We start from the raw sequence: 22,428 nt of genomic DNA, 5'->3' as shown, positions 1-22,428 counted from the left end.
CCTAAGGTTACCATGTTTAATGCCAGTGTCAAATAGAGGGGTCTTAATAGCCCCAGCACTGGAGCTTAGGTAAATGCCTTTTTGATCCAGTACATCTTATCCAAATATTGCATCCAGGCTAAAGTAGGAACAAAGCACAAAGAAAAAGTTCTACCATTCCTAAATGATATTAGAGCTCTACTTTCCCTTTCCAAGTGTCACCAGGAATGAAGATCTATATAGATCCTTTCACTTATGAAGACCCAAACGAGGCGGTGCGGGAGTTTGCCAAAGAAATAGACATGTCCTGCGTGAAGATTGAACAAGTAATTGGTGCAGGTAAATTTGAGCATAAATTTGGGTTTTAGTACATTTTGTTTGAAAAGTCATGTAAAAATTTTATTTGGTATCTGTTCACTGTTATAATATACTGGCTCCCAGAGAATGTATGTTTACAAGAGAAGGAAATAAAATCATTCTTAACATGTATAAACATGGTTTAAAGAAATGATTACTGGTTTATCTAATAACTAATTAATTAATGATGCAGTTGCAGATACTATCTTTCAGATTTTAAGCCTCTAGCTCTCTTTTAGGGGAGTTTGGGGAGGTGTGCAGTGGAAATCTGCGCTTGCCTGGGAAGAGAGAAATCCTTGTAGCCATTAAGACGCTGAAGTCAGGCTACACTGAGAAGCAGAGGAGGGACTTCCTGAGTGAAGCCAGCATCATGGGCCAGTTCGACCACCCCAACATCATCCACCTTGAGGGTGTAGTGACCAAGAGTAGCCCTGTCATGATCATAACTGAGTTCATGGAGAATGGCTCACTGGACTCCTTTCTTAGGGTAAATCTTTGCTCTTTTAATCAATAGCAATATTCTCTTTCAGTTTTTTTTGCTGTATAATTGACTTCAGATCATTATCTTGCCACAAAGCGCAGTATTGCTTGAGTTTCAGATCACAGGCTGATGACTAGATATGTCCTGTAGGGCAGAATTACTGATTATAGCAGGTCACCCAGGCCCTGAATTAGCACAGCAACTCCTCAACCTCACACGCCCAACATGTTTGATGTTTCAGCCTGTTTAACAAAAGCTCTATTTAAGTGATGTTTAGAGAAAGTAGGGCTAGCATTTATCCAGCCTTGTTGTACATGATTTAATTGATGTTAATGGTCTATTAAATTGAATTAATTACCTAAGGGGGCGACAGCAGGCCAGTTAATGTGGCATAGCACTTTCCATCAGTAAATGAAATTATCTATTTAAAAATATTTTGTTAATTCAGTTTATCTACAGCCTTGTGTTAAACATTGTTTGATAATCTGAAAAAAATAAGTTTCACAAATATGGGAAAGCCCTTTTTTTCACAGCACTGTTATTTAAGCCCCAATGCAGGAATGAACTTTTGTTTTGTTGCCTCACACTATTTTTCTACATTTGGAAACAGAGGATCAATATTATAAAGCTCTTGTTAACTGTAACCTCTTTTAGCCTACTACCTATCCCACTCTGACACTGTGAAGCCATTTGTCCCTCTCTGGGCTCCAGCTGGACTGGTGTTCCTGTAGAGTGCGGACAGATGTGGCTGACTGGAGGCACAGCTGGATGGGGCAACATTACAGGTCCAGATGTAATGCCACTGGGATTGAATAACTTCGCTTATAGATCTACAGCTATCTATGGGGTTGTTGTGCATGCAGCACTCACGTTATTCTTCTGTCTATGTTTTCAGCAAAACGATGGTCAGTTTACTGTGATTCAGTTGGTGGGAATGCTGCGTGGTATTGCAGCAGGTATGAAGTATCTGTGTGATATGAACTATGTGCACCGGGATCTGGCTGCCCGCAACATCCTGGTGAACAGCAACCTAGTGTGCAAAGTGTCTGACTTTGGTCTCTCACGCTTCCTGGAGGACGATACATCAGATCCTACCTACACCAGTGCCTTGGTAAGTGTGCTCCTCAGATCTCCTTGCAGATCATAAACTTAAAACATATTTCAGTGGTGTCGTATAGTATTGTAAGTTATGGAGTCAGAGAGGTGTACAGCTTTATCTGACCTGAGATCTTGATTCAAGCTGCCATACATTCATTCATTCATTCATTCATTCATTCATTGTCTGTAACTGCTTATCCAGTTCAGGGTTGCGGTGGATCCGGAGCCTGCCCGGATCACTGGGCACAAGGCGACATACACTCACATGTTCACACATATGGACACTTTTTCAGTCACCAATCCACATGGGAAAACCCATGCGGACACAGGGAGAACACACCAAATTCCTCACAGACAGTCACCCGGAGCGGGACTCAAACCCTCCAACCCCAGATCCCTGGAGCTGTGTGACAGTGACGCTACCTTTTGCGCCACGTGCCGCCCTAGCTGCCATAGAGTAACAGAACATTTCAATGAAATTCTGACCACCACTGACCAGTGTCCACTTTCCTGTGATTGAGAAAATTCACAGGACACATGGGATTACTTGGATTATTAGGTGTATGAAAATAATCCCTGGCAACTTTTTTTGCATGCTTGCAGTTATTGCATTATTTCTTGAGTCTTGAAACTAATTTTTGCACAATATTTATATATTTATTCATTCATTTATTTGTACATTCCCTAGAAATATGAAAAATTTAACATAAAGGCCTATTTCACTAAAAGTTGGTTCCTAAACTTTGCTCAGTACTTTACATGATGCACTGTTCTGATGCTGACCTTGTGGAGCACTTTCTGACCCATACATGAAATCTCAGACTGCCCCTAGCAAGATAAATATTTGGGAAATGATATCCACACCCAACCAAGCCTGACAGGAACAGTGAGGTCCGGCTGGGTCCTGACAAATACTTCATGTCAGAATACATGACAGTGATGGGTTGCATTTCCTTTGTTGGTTATAAGAACATAAAGATCTGAGGAAACCAACTACGCATTGTAAGATTTTAACTGAAAAGGAAATTGCTATCAAGAATATAAACATAGTGGACTTAGAAGCTTGGTCTGCTCTGTGTCAGTCAAGTCTAGGACTTTAATTGTCCAATGATCTTTCTCAGGGTGGGAAGATTCCTATCCGATGGACCGCTCCAGAGGCCATACAATACAGGAAGTTCACCTCCTCCAGTGATGTGTGGAGCTATGGTATCGTCATGTGGGAGGTCATGTCCTATGGAGAGAGACCATACTGGGACATGAGCAATCAAGATGTAGGACAATTTACTCATATTTGCTATTTATAGCATTATCATGTTGCCACAATCGCAAGTCACAAACACTATTGTGTCTAAATCAGTGGTGACCCCTAGTGGACAAAAAAAGTTAACTTTAGACCTCACTGGTAAATAATACATTGGAAACTGCTGTCCACCTAGTGAAATAATAATAAGGGTCAAGACACTAGTATCTTTATTTATTGACTCCATAGTGTTGTTACTACAGTGTAACCTCTGTGTTATTTCTTTCAGGTCATCAATGCCATAGAGCAGGATTATAGGTTACCTCCCCCGATGGATTGTCCTAATGCCTTACACCAGCTAATGCTGGACTGCTGGCAGAAGGACCGCAACAACCGGCCTAAATTTGGCCAGATTGTGAACACCCTGGACAAAATGATCCGCAACCCCAACAGCCTGAAGGCCACTACTCCACTCTCTTCAGGGTATGCTTTTTTTCCACCCTGGAACTCCCATTATCATAAGATGCTACTGCTGCAGTTAACACGTGATTCCTCTGGGAAATGTGAGGGGCAAGACATGTGAAGACAGCCATCACTTCTTTTCAAACTGCTGTTTACAAAACAGTACTGCAGCCCTCAACACACTTGAAGGAGAACAATAACTGCCTAAATCTGTTATATTAGCTAACAGAGGTATGTTATGTTAGCTAACATTGGCTGGCTTCACATGAGAGAAACAGACCAGGTGTTCTGTTCCGGACATGACTGAAGAAGTTAAATAAATTCATGAAAGTCCCGGTATATCAAGAATCATGGAAATGGGAGTTGTTCTATAAATCTTGATTATAGAATGTATAACTTTGTTCTGTACTAGAAACATAATTAGTTGTCTTTTAGTTTGAGAGTATAATACCATGAAAAAAAAAAAAAAAAGAAATATATATATAATTGATGCTTAAAGTGTCTCTGTTGTTTTTTTATGGTTTTCCTACAGAATGCATCTACCTCTGCTGGACCGCAGCACTCCAGACTTCTCTAGCTTCAACAGTGTGGATGAGTGGCTGGACGCAATCAAGATGGGCCAATACAAGGAGAACTTTGCCAATGAGGGTTTTACCTCCTTTGATGCTGTTTCTCAAATGACAATGGAGTAAGTTTGCTTGTCCTAAGATTGCTTAGATTCTTAAGAGCCCTTGCTTAGGTATGTCCCTAATCCCTGATAGCAAAGAGACGGTGCACCACTGTTGGCCCACTGAAGACAAAGTTGGAGGTCCACTAGTGTTTTGCACAGCGTTTTTCAGGGCGGACCGCTGGTGATTAAACAGAATTTTAGACAAAATGCCATATTTTAGCACTTTTCCATTCACAGTCCAATTTACAATTTTTCCTTCATTAGGTTCTTTTGTTATCCTTTATAAATAAGATTAATCCAGCACAGTGTCAATATTTTTAGCATACTCATTTTATATCAGGCTTATACTCATTATTATATCTCTCATGGTTGTTGGTAATATTTGTATTATTTTGTTTTCCAGAATAAAAGTCTCTGTAAATTTTAAAACTGTTTGAGGAGATTATAAATTAGTTATATCCTGTACAGGACAGTAATCTGAGTGGTCAGATCGTGGACCAGCAGTGGTCTACAGTCAGTGGTGTTTCAGCCTTTTTATGCCAGTGGACCGATATATGCTCGCTGTCTGGGATCCGTCATTATGAATTCTGCTGGTAGTGGATACAAGCTACTGTGGTGGGATTAACAAAATTATTTAAGAAATACAATGGTGTTATTTCATCTGGTGACAGCAAAAATAGCTGAAAACGTATACAATGATTTTGGGTTAAAATTCTGGTTGTTTTCAAATTGAATTGCAGACATGTGGTTTCAGTACTACAGCAAAGAGTTCTCATTTTGATCTCATTTGTTTATTTTGGTATGATCTATGATAATTTAATACAATTAATACACAAATGTGACTGAAGGAACTATCTATACTGTAGAGGCTGGTTGACAAAACAAACAATATTTCATGATTATATCTTAATGGTTAATAAATCATTTTTATTTACTTTTGGTTGGGTACATTTCAATGTCTCTTTTTTAATTTTCACAGTGATATTCTGCGACTGGGAGTAACTCTAGCTGGACACCAGAAGAAGATTTTTAACAGCGTGCAGATGATGCGAGCTCAGATGAACCAAATCCAGTCAGTGGAGGTTTGACCCTCGGTAGTGGAGGCTGGGACTGTACTGGGCACACATTCTCCCCACAGTCCAGTCCTCCTCTCAGACTGATTCCCTCCTCCAACAGTCCCCTGGCATATAAGAGCAGCCCATCTTGTGGAGTGCTCCCACTGTGGAAGATCCCCCCCCACAAGGCAAGGCCCCACTCGAGGGACCCCTGCTCATCACTGCCCCCCACCCCTCACAAAACCACCAGCACGCAGCAGGCGCAATGAACACAGCCGTGGTTGATTGATGACATCAGAACCCCTTCACTGTTGTGTGCTGTGTTACATTGAGAGCTATGGTGATGATTATAATAACAGCAACAAAAAAGTAGAGGCAAAAACAGATTTGAAGATGCTTTCCATGTTCTTAATATGATCATTACTATGAGTTTGGTTAGTTTTAATCCATGAGTAAGGGAATCTCCACTGATAGAATCAAAGGTTACCCTTTAAAAGGGCAATACGTTCAAATCAGATTTACTCAGTCTAATGGAAGTGTGCAAGTCTCTCACTGAGGAAAAAAAATATGTACAGCGCTATAGAGAGAGAGAGGAGAAAAAGATGTGAGTGTGGTTTGAAGACTGAAATGGACCAAGGACTAATGGCAAAAAAAACAACAAAAAAAGAGCTTCATACTTCAGTTGCTGCCATATGGTATGTAAGGATCCATGTGGCGGCCCATTCCCGAGTGGACTGCATATGTGAAAATTTGCTCGGAATACTCTTTGTAATGAATATTGTGGTGAATATTTTTTATTTTCTTCATGCTTTTTTGTATGTATGTATTTATTTATTTTGTACTTTTTAACATACATGTCTCATTTCCCCGTAACATACCACACACTCCTGTATCATGCACACACATATCAGAGGCACTTCACTTTCTGACTTCACCACTGTTGCAGCTTGTCATTTGAGTTGAGCGGGCCTGATTTTATTTTGATGTTAAAAGATGTTACTTTCTCTCCTGATGTTAATATAGTATGTGCACCTTAGTGATAAAGTAAATGTTGCCATGAATTTTTTCATCAGGCGTCCCGTTTTACAGCGGTCCCTCATCTCCTGAGACTCTCCTGCGTATGTGTGTATATATATTTTTTTCTTTACATGAAAATAATATTACTTTATTAGGAGGTGCAGCCAAGCGTGTGCTCTTTGTACACAGAGGCAGCTGAGGAATCTGAAAGACGGCCTGAAAGGAGGGGATATGACACTTCACAGAACACTTTGTTCAGACTTTTTTAAAGATATATGTTTTATAATGATGCAACATTGTGATTTTTAATACTGACGTGTACATTACCTGGCATAGTGCAGCAGCGCTCATCTGCATTTTAGTCATGTGTACAAGGTTTTATGGCAGTATTAACGTGACATGGTCAAAGTCATTTGAAAACAATCCTTGAGCAAGCTTGCTGGATTTTTTTTTTGTTTTGTTCGTTTAAGTAACTAGATAGGTCTAACTTTTAGTAGTCTTGGTTCTGACCACACTGGGTTCTAATATGGTGTTTGGATATAGTCGAACTTCACAGTGGATCAGTGGTTCCATCCATCACACGTGACAGGTTTTGATTGACAGCTATTCCATCCATTTGTAAATGACAGAAAAGTATTTGAAACACAAGCGCCATTCTTGAGGATGATTCATTCTAGTGACATCAATGCTTTTGAGTAGTTAAATGATACATGTTTTTACAAAAATATATAACATAGTTGCCACTCATTTTTTGTAAGATACTTCACAGTCTATAACTCATTTTTTTTATTATTATTACATGCAATGTGAACTTTAAGAAGTCATCAAACTCTGAAATCAGACGTTCCAAATACTGCACACTACTAATCCAAACTTAGCCTGTTGAGTTTTACACTGTGACAATCGTGTCTCCCTTGAACTGAATGTGCTTCCTTTCACCTAGTAAACCAGTCTTCCACTTCTGATTGCCTCACACCCTCACATTCTCTAATATGCTCTTTGTTTCTTAGTTTGGTTGCAGAGTTCACTGTAGAGGTATGTGCATCCTGCTGTATTTTTCAATATCAGTATCTCACTTTTGCTGTGCCATTTCTTTAATGTTCCCCAGGTACACTGACTATAATGATAGAGCACAAGGGTGGACACTTCATTTCTACAAGCACCAACTGCATATTGTAATGCAAATAAATGAAAATTAAATCAAAAGAATAGAAAGAACACATCTGAACAATACTGATTGTTCTGAAGCATGCTGTCCTGTGATGTCGCTTGTCACATAATTTTTAGGGTGTATATTTATTGCACATTTGAATGCAGAATGAATTGTTCAAAGGGGAAAAGTCTGCATTTTGCCAAACAGTATTGTTACTAGGCTCGTGATTTTTTTATTTTTTTCATGCCCTCAAAATCAATCACTTCAAAGAATGGAACAGTGTGCCATTTGGGAGGTTTTTCTTCCACTTCCACAGTGACTTTGGCCACTCTCTCAGTCCTGTCGCCAGATTTTCTACGTTTAATAGAAAGGGAGACTAAGTGACACAGTGTCTATGGCTTTTTGTTTTATTGGAAGCTTTGAGGTTGACTCTATCATGCTTTCTATGATCATATATCTGTACAGTCTGTGTATGGTCTGGAATATATTAAAACAACATTTTTGTTTAGTATTCACATATCCTTTGTGGTGCTCCAAAGCACATTCGCCTGCGCTGGACACAGTTAGAGGTGGTTTGCAACCTGTTGAGTTTGAAAAAAAGTAAGGTGTCCACATAAGTCATCATGTCTTTTACTGTTTGTCTAGAAGTAATAACACACACAGCACCTGTTTTGAACAGAGTGTCTAAATCTGGAGGCCATAGATTTTGTACATTCGCTTAGTATATGAGGCTCCTTTTGAATGATGTGCAGTGTTATGGTTTTATTTTCAAAACAGGGAAAAAAGTGAAGGCTGGTGTTCATTTTCTTCAATAAAAAAATACTAAGGGTTGCCTTGAGCTTCTATGCATTTCTATTTTACTATGAATGAATGTGAAAAATAAGTTTCAAGGGAAAAAGGTGTCATGCTCCGTTCAAACACCGGGGGGAGCAACGGGCCGCAGAATTGTATATGATTATCATTATCAAGGTGCTAATGTTGGTGTGATATCTGAGGCACTAACAAGATAAGGGAATCATAAACTTCTATGCCATCGTCGACCAGCAAAACTGTATTTTATTAACCTTTCAGGTGATATTTAAAGGTGTTGGCTACTTTTAGGTAGCCTGTAATTTTTAAGGCTAGGCTAGCTAGGTGCAGCAAAGCATGTGTGCATGAATCAAAACAGCTAGAATAAGCCCTTAGAATTTCTCTTTAAAAGCCCTGCTCTTAAGTTTAAAGATGAACTGAAGCTAATTTTGTAAGATTCTCCCTCACTGTGAACGTTCAGCTGTCATGTCATGTTAAAGCGCGTGTTACAGTGTGGTATTAAGTAGAGGCCTCCAGCAAGGTCTCTGCTATTAGGATTAATTACAGTTTCTCTGATCTGTTCCCTGCAGATGCTTTCGCTTTGCTTCCTTTTTAAGGCACAAGCAATCAAGCTGCATTTCTCCCACCCTGTAATCTCCTTCAGCTCCTCTGGAGGATGTTTACAGAGACTGGGCCTGCACATCCTTGAAACTCATCACACAGTGACACCCCCCACCCCCCACCCCAACAGCTGGACCGAGACCCCCAACCGCTGCTGCCTTTCCAGCCTGGAACTGATGTATTTCTGTCCTCTCAGCATCAGCCTTCAAAACATATGCTGGCATATATACTCCTGATTTTGATTTCATTTTGAAAATTGATTTTTGAAAAAGAAAATATACTGATACTGATTTTTTCTTTTAAATTGTAATTTGTTACATATGCAGTAAATATCAGAGAAACTTTAATTTAGGCTTTTAAAATTAATGGCCATATACATTTTCTGTCAGAAAAAAAAATACAATTAATAGAGAATTACACCATTATAGACTGTACATTTTAATAATGTATGATTTCTTCTAATTTTGCAAGGATTGAAGCCAGGGGGGCGGCACACAAATACTACCTCACTTAACATTCAACATTTACCATTAACCTTGTAATTCAGCATGAACCTTAGCTGGCAGTGAGATGACCATTTCTGTGGAGAACAGGCAATCAGTAACTTTAGATTTTATTCTTATTCTGCAAATATGGATGAGGTGATAAATTTAGGTGTTGAAGCTTTTGTAATAGAATAATGCAAGAGAATTAAATGTTAAAACCTTTTAGTTTTTTTTGTGTGTGATTTTTAAGTTGCATCTTTTTGGTACATAATCATGGTCCCTATCTGCATCTGAAATATAGTGCAATGTAAGTTATGAAATTGAGACAAATTCAAATAGGGCATGGTTTTCCAGGCATTAAGTTTACATCTAGCTAAATCACACATCACTATTTCTTATTTCATACACTTGAGTAAATGTTTTTGTGCAGGAGCCAGTATTTGAATTTCTTAGTAATGCACCATATAAGGAGTAGAGATCTAGAATCAAACTGTGTCACCATTTTCCAGGACCTGTTCAGACAGGTGGTCTTTTGGAAAGCAATGGCACCCTGGTTTCTCATGTACACTCAGCATGGCTAAACATTATGATCATTGCCATAATAAATATGGTGTATAACATGCAAAATATTAGTGGTTTGTAGAAAAGGATTTGTATGATCTAATAAAGGGGCAATGAGCTTTTCATTTTCTAAATAACATTAGTTGTGCTATTTATATAAGTTTGAACATTTTTTTTGTGTGTGTGTAACATCATTCATTCATTGACTGTAACCCCTTACCCAGTTCAGGGTCGCGGTGGGTCCAGAGCCTACCCAGAATCACTGAGCGAAAGGCAGGAACACACCCTGGAGGGGGCGCCAGTCATTCATAGGGTGACACACACTCACATCTAAGGACACTTTTGAGTCACCAATCAACCTACCAACGTGTTTTTGGACTGTGGGAGGAAACCGGAGCACTCGGAGGAAACCCACACCGACACAGGGAGAACACACCAAACTCCTCACAGAAAGTCACCCGGAGTGGGACTTGAACCCACAACCTCCAGGTCCCTGGAGCTGTGTGACTGCGACACTACCTGCTGTGTCACAGTGCCGTGAATTAAAATTATGTTACACAAAAAAAAAATAATAATAATAATAATAATGCACCTAATTCAAATAAGTTAAATATGTAAAATTATTTAAATATTGTAAAATATGAAGGACATAACTTAAATATAGTCATTTTAGGATTGTCATCAGCGGTCGTGTTTGAGAAACAGGACTCCAAACCAGAATGTTTAGCTGTTTTGATTGGCTGCTGGAGGTGGATTTTATTAATGAACTTCAGGGTGAGCTACAATAACACAAACAAGGACGCCATTAAAATTGTGTACTGCAAAGAATTGTGAACAATTAAATTGACACAATTTTCCATTTTACACAAGGTTTACTGATCTGACTCTAAGACTGAGGGGTTTTTTCCCCCAGATTTTGCTTCTTTAGCTTAGTACTAGATCTTTGAGGCTTTACTAACTCATTAACAAACTCTGATCATAAGTCAGACCTTTTCCATAAATACATGCCTAAAACCTCAGATAGTACGTCCTGTGAACTTAAAAAAAACGACCAAATAAATAAACAGATAAATAAATAAATTAATAAAATGAAGAAATAAATAAAGAAACTCTATACATTCCTTTTTAACAACTTCCATTTTGAAATGGTGGCAGAGATCCTGAGTTTCTCACTTTGGCACTTCCTCCTGAGCAGCTGAACCCAACAGCGTGCTGCACCTGACATTCATCATTAATTCAGATGCCAGTCCTTCATTTTCTTGGATGTCAGGGTGGCTTTCCCCACATGGTCGGCTGACCCACTGTGAGGATATCCTGTACTTCTAATCTGCTAATGAACATGACATTTCTACTGTGCTCTGTTGAGGCACAACAAAAATAAAAAGAAGGGTGGAAATAATGGAAACAATATAGTGACTGGTAGGTATGAGTGTTTTTCGTAATCTTTAATCTTTTTTTTATCAGTTTTCCAGCATGTGTAATAGGAACGAGTAGCTGTGGGTGCTCCTAGCACTCGAGATTTACAGCAGCGTCTGGACCCACGGCGAGACCCAAATCAACAACAGCTGGAGAGCCAACGAGCAGCGATGTCATGGAGGAAATGGGTACCAGAAGTAGAGGACTTTGTTTTCTGAAATACTTATTTAGTCAAGCTTTGCTGAGGGATTTTAGTCTCTGTGCAGTCTGTATGTGAACGGTTTTGCTTATTACAGTGCGTTGTGTCTAAAGGGTTTACGAGTAGCGGCTTGTTTGTTTGTTACAGATTTTGTGCTGGAAAAGACCGTTATGCCCCGCCGAGACTCAACGGTCATTTTGACTACTCTCATTCCGCTCTTTCAGGAGAGTAACGTGTATGCAGATGTCTCTGGGCTCAATCTCATCACCATGGCAATGGAGCTGGAATATGTATTTGTATGCTGGCTGAACCATTTGCACAGGGAAGACAACAAAACGAGGAGCTGAGCGTTATCGTCCACGACCAGCGCTGCCTTTTTGGGCATTCGCTCATTCCAGGGTTTTGTGAGCCAGTGGACTCCAGCTAACCCCCGGGTGAAAATCTGTTACAGCCACCAAGCTGAGTGTTGGGAGGCAGAGGAGGTGCGGATGGACCAAAATGGAGATGGTCTACACAGAGTTAGCAGTTGCTTTGAAGATTCAGGCTTCGTCTTTCTCTAAGGCATCAGTCGAGACAGTGGTATAATACCCAGCGAACCAACACCTCCCCTTTTGTCACATCCTCTCTCCCTAGGTCTCCTGCCCCACCCCCTTCACGCCCCCCGGCTCTCCCCAGTCTGTGGTTTCGCTTGCTTCTATTTACCTCTCCACTAATCCCCGGCGTGTCTCCTCTCTCTCTCTCTCTCTCTCTCTCTCTCTCTCTCTCTCTCTCGTTGTCTCTGCTCCTCTTTCTCGCTCAGAGCCAGCGGGCTGCCACTCGACCCACACTTCCTGCTACATGATCTTTTGGAAGACAGCGTTCTGTGTCTTTGTTGCTGTTGTTTCGATGTCGGAGCTTTTTAGCTTATGAGCTAAGAACAGAACAGAAAAGATGCCTTCGAAACGACTGTGACTCCTTTCTCCGTCCTGATGCACCCCCCTCCCTCCTCCTCCCTGTTTCCTGCCCCCTGACCCTTCCCTGCATCCTCTCTCCTTTGCTCCTCTCTGAACCTCCATTCTTTTAGTCCCCCACCCCACCCCACCCTACCCCACCCCTGTTCTCCCTCTCACCTCTCACCCCCCTCAACAATGTTCTCATGTGTTCACTGGCTTCAGTCTTTCCTCGCCTTGCTCTCCTCTACCTTATTCGCTTGGGGCCAAAACTGCCCATCCGTCTGTCTGTGTCCAGACCATCACACCGTGGACTGCACCGGCCAAGGGCTCACCCGTCTACCAGACTCCATTCCTCTGGATGTGCGAAGGCTCCTCCTCTCTAACAACTGGATACCTTGGATCCCCTCTGATTTCTTAGTTCTCTACAGTGACCTGGTCTACCTAGACCTTAGGAATAATTCCCTAACCAGATTGGAGCCAGGGACCTTAGGAACATCCTCCAGGCTTGTCTACCTGGACCTGGGAAGCAACAACCTCACCGAGATCCCCTCGGGGACTTTTGGAGAATCTCGCAGCTTGATCAAGCTGCGCCTAGGAAACAACCCTCATCTAAGGATGGTGGGCGAGGAGGCCTTTATGGGTCTCACTTCCTTACGGGAGCTGGAGCTGGAACGCAATGCCCTCTCGGGCCTGGACGTCAAGGTGTTGAGCCAGCTGCCTTCCCTGAGAGTAATACGCCTGGAGGGGAACCCCTGGGTGTGCAACTGTCATTTTGCCAAACTGTTTCTCTGGCTGATGGAAAATCGTCACAAGCTTCCAACTGGTAAGCTGCTTATAACTGGATATTTTTTTTATTGAGTATTTTTATGCATGCTTTGATCTACTCACAAAATTGTCATGATTTTTTTTTTGAGACATGCACCACAACCAAATGATATTAAACCACAGATTCACTCGCCTCACAGAGCATTTCCAGTTTACAAAATATGAGGTGACATCTGATGTCTGTTTAACACATTGTCTTCCATGTTGTCATCATGTTAGGTCAACACTGCAGGCAAACATAACAATATGCCAAATTTCCTTGTGCTTGCATAATTTATGGAGCATATGCCATATTGCAAATGCTCATTACTTTCACTAACTCTATAATCTCTTTCTTTTCTCTTATAGCTGAGTATTTTTCAAAGGCAGGATGTAAAAATGGCTGAAACTGAAGCTGGCGTTTGTAGACATGTCATTCTTAGTTCATTAGGTCAGTGATCATTAGTTCCACACGCTGAGGGCACGGAGTATCATATTGAGGTTCCTGTTTCTCAAGACTGACCTGGTCCCATAGAGATTGTGTAAGAGGTTGAAGAATGATTTTCATTTCACTTCTCTCCTTGTACTCTCTTTGCACTGCTATAATTTAGACTGCTTGTCTTGTTCACATGTATATTATTCATTCATGTAACTAGAGATTATTTATATATGAGAGAAACAATGGAGAGTCAAATCAAATAAATAATATCATCATATTTGTACAAATACCTGATTAAGGGATAGCTTAAATAGTATGACCATATTTAACCCTACAGTGTCAAACTGTCACTGTGGTGGTACCTTTTTCTGTCACAGTGGTGGAACGCTCAAGAGGTCATTTCTGTACCTTCAGATAAGGACAATAATGGTACCTTACTCTATATTAATTGTAGATTTTAAAATTGTGTTTATTTTATATGGCCCACATCTCTGGGACTTTTATTATGTTCTTTTATTTGACACAGTTCTTTAATGAAAAGTTACAAACATTCATGTCTCCTTCTGGAGAAGAGAATGTATTACCTTTAGGAACACTCTTTGTACCTTTAGTGACCAATAATGACCCTCTGCCGTACTTTTTTCTGAGTGTACAGTAAACGTTTATGTAGGATGGGAAAATGATGGGTCAACTTGTTTGTTTAGTTTACACAATCTGTATTCACTCAGCTAAGTCAACAATAGTGTATGTGTCAAATAGAATTTATGCATGTTAATAAACGTATTTGGATTAAGCTTTAAAATTCTATAAAGTGTTACATCACAGGTTCATAGTGCAAGGCAGATTACACATCTGACAAATTTGACCTTAAACATGTTCCATAGAGCAAAGTTATTATATCTCATTTTATACTGTGTGCAGTTAGCTCCACATGTTTATGTAGAACCGTTGAATAATTTTAATTAAATATCATTTAGTAAAATGAGAATGTCCTTGCTAAATTTTAGCTGGCGGTAATCATTTGAAGAACTCCATTAGATACAAGACCAGATCAATTATGAGAGCATTTGATCCATCCCTTCAATCAAATGCTCTTATAAATATATTAAAGACACTTTGTTTAACCAAAAGCAGGTTTACTATCTCTCTCACAAAGAACATGCAAGAGACTATTTAAAATGTCATGCATGTTACATAAATATCATAAGAACATAAGAAGACAAAACTGACTTACTTCGTGGTGTACCGCAGCCATGGTCTTGACCCAGCAATTTATTTGTTTAAATGATGCAAAGGTCACCAGATAAAACTCAGCGATGCACTTGTCATCCACGGGCATGGGTCAAAGGTGAACACATAGTATATATAATTCAGTGCAACACTGAATCTGATACTGATGACAACATGCTCCTAACACACTTCAGATGCTTGCCACGAAGTAACGCAACTCCACTTTCTTGAAGCCAAGAACTAGACTGATAATGCTGTGTGTGTGAGCAAGATGTTTACTGTGCTATATGTACATATGTGATGTGTGACTCAAGTAGAAATGACTGGTACAGTTGTATCATATCTCATTACATTTCAGCTGCCAAACTAATTCATTGCATTCCGTGTCATCTACAAGTACTGGCAACCTAGACATTTTGAATTCCTCTCAACATACAAACACAAAAATAGGAATGGCCAACCAAGAATATTTTGTGTATTCTATTATTCTGTGTATTCAGTTTTAATTGCTGCATACTTAAATGTATTATTTATTAAATTATTTAATATTATTATGTATATATAAAACAGCACACAGTGTCACAGATCCTGTGGTCACCCCATGCCCTAATCTTTTTATATGACTTCATTGTGGTACTAAGGTTAGTCGTTGACTGGGATATATCGTTGCTAATTCAGTTTGCTCATTTGAATATTAAATTAATATTTAATTAATATTATAATTATCCCAATCAAACATTATGAGCTCTGCTTATATATATATACACACACATATATACATACAGGGGTTAGACAATGAAACTGAAACACCTGTCATTGTAGTGTGGGAGGTTTCATGGCTAAATTGCACCAGCCTGGTGGCCAATCTTCATTGATTACACATTGCACCAGTAAGACCATGTGCATCAGGACGACAATGCACCAATTCCCACAGCAAGACTGGTGAAAGATTGGTTTGATGAACATGTAAGTGGAGTTGAACATCTCCTATGGCCTGCACAGTCACCAGCTCAAAATATTATTGAGCCACTTTGGGGTGTTTTGGAGGAGCGAGTCAAGAAACGTTTTCCTCCACCAGCATCATGTAGTGACCTGGCCACTATCCTGCAAGAAGAATGGCTTAAAATCCCTCTGACCACTGTGCAGGACTTGTATATGTCATTCCCAAGAGGAATTGACGCTGTATTGGCCGCAAAAGGCGGCCCTACACCATACTAATAAATTCATTCATTCATTCATTATCTGTAACCGCTTATCCAGTTCAGGGTCACGGTGGGTCCAGAGCCTACCTGGATTCATTGGGCGCAAGGCAGGAATACACCCTGGAGGGGGTGCCAGTCCTTCACAGGGCAACACAGACACACACACACACCTACGGACACTTTTGAGTCGCCAATCCACCTACCAACGTGTGTTTTTGGACTGTGGGAGGAAACCGGAGCACCCTGAGGAAACCCACGCAGACACAGGGAGAACACACCAACTCCTCACAGACAGTCACCCGGAGCGGGAATCGAACCCACAACCTCCAGGCCCCTGGAGCTGTGTGCCGCCCCTACTAATAAATTATTGTGGTCTAAAACCAGGTGTTTCAGTTTCATTGTCCATCCCCTGTATATATATATATATATATATATATATATATATACCAACTGCCTTGTTCGTTTCAGAACCACGGAAAACACAGCCTCCTGCCTCAGACCAAACTATTGCGACCTTATTCTAAATGGTTAAAAGCCTGCCGTTTTTCATGTTTGTGTGTGATTTGTGAGGGGGGGGCGGTCCAGCGTAAGACACTTATGGTCTGGCATGCTAAAAGCCTGGATGAGCTTGTGGAGCTTGGAGGATGGCCACGTGATAAGCACAACAAAGGAGGCTGAGGTCACTGAATCTCTTGCATGTGGAAAACCCCTTCTGGTTGGACTGACTCACCACACACACTGCCACACACGCTTGACGCTGATGGCAACTGACTTCTGCCAATGACAGTACAGCAAACACAGTCCCGTCTCTTTTTATTACAGGGGAGAGGTTTATCAAATTCAGTGCTGTCTTATTTTATTTTACGAGAGGGGTTAGGAACCTTTCAATCACTGCTGTTGTCGTCAGTGTGTTGATGTTAATTGTGTGAACCATTCTGCAGGAAAGAAAGATACAATTTTCACAAAAACCTATGTCGTGTGTGTAGATTAATGCATTCAAAACCTCTTACAATTAAACAGGCTGATTTTGATAGTGGGTTTTTAAAGTAATCTTAAGACATGATTAAAATTCTATGGGAAAGCAGGGTATTGTAATGTTACTAGTAGACATATACGATGTTTATGACTGTTTAGCACTGGTTGGAATTCACAGAGTCCCAAGTGACAGAGCTGGGCTTATCTTGTGAGAAAACAGAATAAACAGTGTACAGCAAACTGTTTGCATAAATACAGTTATTTGTATTTTTACATTTTTACATGTAATATTTGATATTAAATGTATTAATTTGTATTAAACTTGGTAATATTTTAATATTTAATTACTATGTTGGGTGCATCTGTGCTAGATAAATAAATAAACAATGAAAAATCTCATTTTCTTTATAATGTAAATAATTGTTTGACCATGTGAAATATTTTCAGTATTTAGCCTGGGGTTATTTCTATGGTTTGTTATACAGTGGATGAAATGCTGCTCACATTAAACTGGTTACACTGTCCAAACATGTTAGATTCACTGAGAAACACTGGTGAAACTAATCGCATTCAGGTCAGTAATTAAGGCTGATATAAGTAAATTAGCTCTTCTAAAAGGCTTTTGCTATATTTAAAAAAAACATTCTGGATTGAAATATCCTTAAAGACCTTATGACTTCAGCCTGAGTGTGTGAAGCTAAATTTCAGCAGGCAACATAGTCACATATATCTAAATGTGGTATTTGTCTTTACATCACAACATTCAAAACAAGTCATTGCTTAGTTTCTTAGTTTATATCTGGAATATATGGACTGGAAAGTATATAGTATATTTTGAAATTTTACTCATGTTTACATCCCTCGTAACACACCGCCATACACTTCTTTAGTCTACTTTATTTTTTTGTTTGAGGTCATTCGGTTTGCCAAGATATGGGCCCTTTCACTCGCGTAAGATAAAAATCACCCCTCTAAAATAATCCCTCTTTAGTAATATGGTTTGTTTTATCAAAATTATCAACAAACATAGCCCAGGAGTAGTGACCCTGTATATTTATGGCACTCTTCAAATCATCCCTCAGATGTATTTTTGCCCAGACTCTGGGGGGATTTTAGTATAAATGTGATTAATCAGTGCGGTTCTGTGGTGTCTGCTATGCCATTCTGTTCTGTTGTGTTTGTCTGTCAGCGTGACTCTATTACGTAGGAGATGTTCTACTTTAAATCTGTCATCTGGTGTCCGATGACCATGCGTTTGAAAGCAGATTAAAGCCTTCTTCTGTGAAAACAGACAGCAAAGTAAAAAAAATTAAATGAATAATGGCCTTGAAGAAAAGTAAAATTGGAAAGAAACCCATCCCACATCGCATAGTTATGTAATGGGCATTATCACAGGGCCTGTTCACAGTGATGTTGTTTAAAAGGAGGCTATTCATGTGCAACAATAATTTGCTGACTTGTTTAGATTCTCATGTTTTTCTGTTCATTGTATACAAAGGTACTGTAAGGTTATATAACCTTATTTGAAAAGGAGTTAAAAGCTGAGGATCTGGAATTTTGAGGCAGCTTTATTTCTCTTCATTGTAGGTAAATTGCTCTGACATAGCTGCTTGTGAGACTGGGTTTTTCACCTTTACTCACAATAGATGTGTCAGAGCACATGAGTCAGAACACGAGTTCTCTGTGCACTGTGTTTGTTTCAGCACTAACCGAGCCAAAGTAACACACATTTGACTTCATTCCAGGTGCAGCCTGTCTGACATTGAAGGGTGGGGGGGATCTCTGACTGTGGCAAAGGACATAGGATTCTGTTTAATCTCTCTTTTATTATCACATTTTTGAATGTATTTATCATATATTTTATCATATGAAAATAACTGCTTAAGGTCAAGCTGCTAAACTGCTTAATCCCACAAGCCTTAAGGATAACAAATATACAAAGCCTCTGTCATTTTTGTGGATTTTAAGTTTGCTACATCATCTGAACACAGCAGCTGTCCTTCAAACTGTGTGAATGGACCAATAGAAGTGCTCCAAAATTATCTTTTTGCATTTACTTCCATTGAAAGTTAAGAAGGGTCTTCTGTAAAGTTACTATATGGGGAATGCTCTTTAACTGGAAAGCGTAATTAATGTAATTAGCACAAATGTATACTGTCGCTCTCCAGAGAAAAACACATATCTCCAAAATAGTAACTTTATTGGAAAAAACGCAACCTTTATAGCTTTATAGGGGGACATCAGTGTGCAAAGATTTAATTCCAAACAATTTTGTAACATTCCTGTTGGTCCATTCATCATAACAATTTCCCACATTGTGAAAGGCCTTATCTATGGACAGAGACAATATGTAGTCACCCTCCTATAAATGAAAATATTTGGTAATGTCTGTAACCTGGTTACTTGATACTGGTTACTGTGATAATCATTGATTTTATAAAATACTGCTTGATACACAGAAGCTATCTCTCAAAAATATGTTTAAAAAAAATAAAGATAATACTTAGCCTAGACACTATACTGTAACAAAATGTGTGCTCTTCATTCGTTATTCCTCACTGCATGTGAGATTTCATGTTAATATCTGGGTCATTTGTGCATCTCTAGTCTGGAGCTGTGCAGTTTTATCTGAGTGTGGCTGCTGTGCTTTCCTCTGCAGGACTGGAGGGCATGGAGTGTTCAGTGGATGGGCAGCAGGTCTCTCTGAGCATGCTTTCTGAGGACAGCTTCCGAGAATGTCGGGGGATGCTGACTCTTAAAGACTATCTGATAGTCATTTTCTCTGGGATCTGTATATCTGTGGCTGCCATCATTGCCAGCTTCTTCTTGGCCTCCACTATCCACTGTTTCCAGAGGCTCAAAGCCAACAGGACAGACGAGGAAGAGGGGGAGGACTGAGTGTAATCTTGCTAGGCTGCGACATCAGGATCTCCTACACCAACACGCACATGGATGTCTGCATAAGGGACTAAGACATGGGGCACTATATTTCCATCTTGACAAAAGAGATAAAGGTGAGGCTGAGTAAGCCTTTGTAAGTCACGTGACTTAAAATCTATGAATGATGTTTGAATGATGCGAGTGCTTTTATACTTGAATACAAATTACTGAACCAAGCCTTAAGACAGAAACTGTTCTAGTAACAATACTGAATACAGTTACTGTGTTGTAGACCTCTTTATTCAGGCTGTAGTAAAAGGGGAATTCCACTGTTTTATCTTTTTGTTTGTTTGTTTTTCAAAATATCTGCATAATTACATAGTTAAAGGAACAATGAGTCATTTTTTCCACCAAAAATTAGTAAACAATATTTGTGAGTGTGATTGTATGTCATTTGTAATTCAATTCAACTCACATGAGTTATAGAATCAAACTCCTTGTTAGTCTCTGAATTAATTTATGCTCCTTAGAGAGGGTTCCCACGTGGGGGTAGGTTTTGCACAATCTAACCTATTACAAACATGTATTTACAAATAGTTTGAATACAGACTGTCTAAAACATACAGGCCACAAGGTGATGGTAACATAGCTGATTATTAATGTTAAGAAGAATCATTGGAGAAAATGACAAATTGCTCCTTTAAGTTATGCAAAATGTCCTTCAGAGTAGTTTGATGTGAAATTCCAGAAACACTAGACTTCCTGATGTTTTTCAGTGGTTTCACTAGGAATAAGAAATGCAAACAATTGAATGCATCTAAAATCTCAAATGTTGCATGAAACAAATATGAGAAACGTGTCCAATGCCTATGAATTTTTAATGTTTTTTTTTTTAAATAGCCTTTTGTCATCTATTTATTGCTTAGATATACATGTAGGCCAGTGAATCTCCAAAGAACCACTTTACCATTAACAGAATAATATCTAAAAACTCAGACATTGATACTTTGTTCATTTAAAATAGTTAAATGGCTACATTTATTTGACTATATTTACATTTTCAACAATGCATCACTTCACATTGAACCACTCTCAGTGACATTATGTGCATCTCAGTTATGTACTTCTGAAAATAATTAGTGAGAATCTCCTCAAGGTACTGAGCAAAATATTTTAACAATTCAGTTGCAGCATAATATCATGGACTTTTATATGTAAATGTGCAAGGTAATGATTTTTTTCTATATTATTTTTGTTAATGGCACATTGAATCTTGCTGATTGCTAGTGAGATTTGTCTTCTTGCACTTTAAGTGACAGTTTATATATTGCACATAATCCCAGTGAGCCATAAAGTAGACATTATTACAAATCATATTTCCTAATGACGCATGTCACCAAAGAAAACTTTACAAATTAGTATTTTGTTACAGATACATTGGCAGAAAAGAGTCTTTTGAAAAATTAAATAGAATGCTATGAAAATCCATCTAGTGTTTTTTTATAGTCAAAATTGAACAAATTCCTAATTATAACTAGATGGCATTCTGTACATCGCATATAAAGTTTATATCTTGATACTGAAATCATTAATGATTAATAAAAGACACTGGTTTAGGAATTGCAGAGACTAAATTCTAAAGATTAACCTAAAAGGTGTGTAATTAGATGAAAACTGTGAAAAGAAAAGTAACCTTTCCATCTGTACTTGTTGACTACTAATTTGGTCATTTCTGTTTGTTTTTTACTTTGAGTAACAATGAAATAAATGGTGACGCCAAAGTGTTAAACAGTTTAAATGTAATGTTTAAATGGCTCATTTTAATTGGAAGCCAAGGCAAATACATGGTCTTCTTAAAGCACAAATCAGTAGTTTGTGCCCTTTTTTATGTTTGCATCATGAAAACCCTTTTAGATTATTTCATTTCCAACTGTTCTTCCCACTGTGAGCCAAAATTGTGGATATTAAAAAATATTTAGTTTTCTATGGCGGTGGCTGTTGGTTCTTGCGTCTATGTTTTCAGGAAACAATAATTTTCTCTATTTTGGTTCTTTGAACCACTTCTACTAAGAACAGACATGTGGTGTTCATTATTGGGCATTAAAGTATTGTATCTCTTCTCATTTAGATTTAATCTGGTTTTAATGGCCACATTTAATTAGATGCATTACAGTACTGTGCAAATATCAGAGACAACACTTTACCATATTTCATTTTCAGAAATATAACCATTAAGTATAAATTGATTTAATGCCTCCTGCATCAAAAAAGTACACAGAATATATCAGAATTATGTGTGTGATAGGGTGCACAGAAGTAAGGATTTAGTGTTATGGTAGTGTAATGGTTGTTTTGAGTTAATGAATAGGATGGTACAATACAC

The 22,428-nt window shown here is 39.0% G+C and overlaps 2 protein-coding genes across 3 annotated transcripts in view; both read left to right on the top strand.

The window, feature by feature from the left end:
- The window catches only part of ephb2a (eph receptor B2a), a 65,862-nt gene extending 57,527 nt beyond the window's left edge, over positions 1–8,335 (top strand). The window contains exons 10-16 of one of the 2 annotated variants that reach the window (XM_066670296.1): positions 205–318; positions 576–823; positions 1,713–1,928; positions 3,037–3,186; positions 3,445–3,638; positions 4,150–4,305; positions 5,267–8,335. In XM_066670296.1, coding sequence (XP_066526393.1) covers positions 205–318; positions 576–823; positions 1,713–1,928; positions 3,037–3,186; positions 3,445–3,638; positions 4,150–4,305; positions 5,267–5,375 — 1,187 coding nt within the window. In that variant the 3' untranslated portion in view covers positions 5,376–8,335. Of the gene's footprint in view, positions 1–195; positions 319–575; positions 824–1,712; positions 1,929–3,036; positions 3,187–3,444; positions 3,639–4,149; positions 4,306–5,266 lie in introns of both variants that reach the window. The other variant, XM_066670295.1, reaches the window with a different exon arrangement.
- A 4,375-nt stretch (positions 8,336–12,710) lies between these two features.
- Positions 12,711–21,090, top strand: lrrc38a (leucine rich repeat containing 38a). The gene is made up of 2 exons (XM_066672660.1): positions 12,711–13,338; positions 19,825–21,090. Exons 1-2 carry the CDS (start codon positions 12,711–12,713, stop codon positions 20,061–20,063), a joined length of 867 nt encoding a protein of 288 aa, XP_066528757.1. The 3' UTR covers positions 20,064–21,090.
- Positions 21,091–22,428: the final 1,338 nt, after the last annotated feature.

This window comes from Hoplias malabaricus, chromosome 5 (assembly GCF_029633855.1).
Source record: "Hoplias malabaricus isolate fHopMal1 chromosome 5, fHopMal1.hap1, whole genome shotgun sequence".
In the NCBI taxonomy this organism is placed as follows: Eukaryota; Metazoa; Chordata; class Actinopteri; order Characiformes; family Erythrinidae; genus Hoplias; species Hoplias malabaricus.
Note: the sequence above shows the minus strand (reverse complement) of the source record. Positions and strands in the feature narration are given on the sequence as shown.

Excerpts from the sequence above, each read along its gene's own strand:
- lrrc38a (XM_066672660.1), top strand. The coding sequence starts at position 12,711 with ATGTTCTCATGTGTTCACTGGCTTCAGTCTTTCCTCGCCTTGCTCTCC. Across the intron at positions 13,339-19,824 it reads TCGTCACAAGCTTCCAACTG|GACTGGAGGGCATGGAGTGT; the intron begins GTAAGCTGCTTA and ends TTTCCTCTGCAG.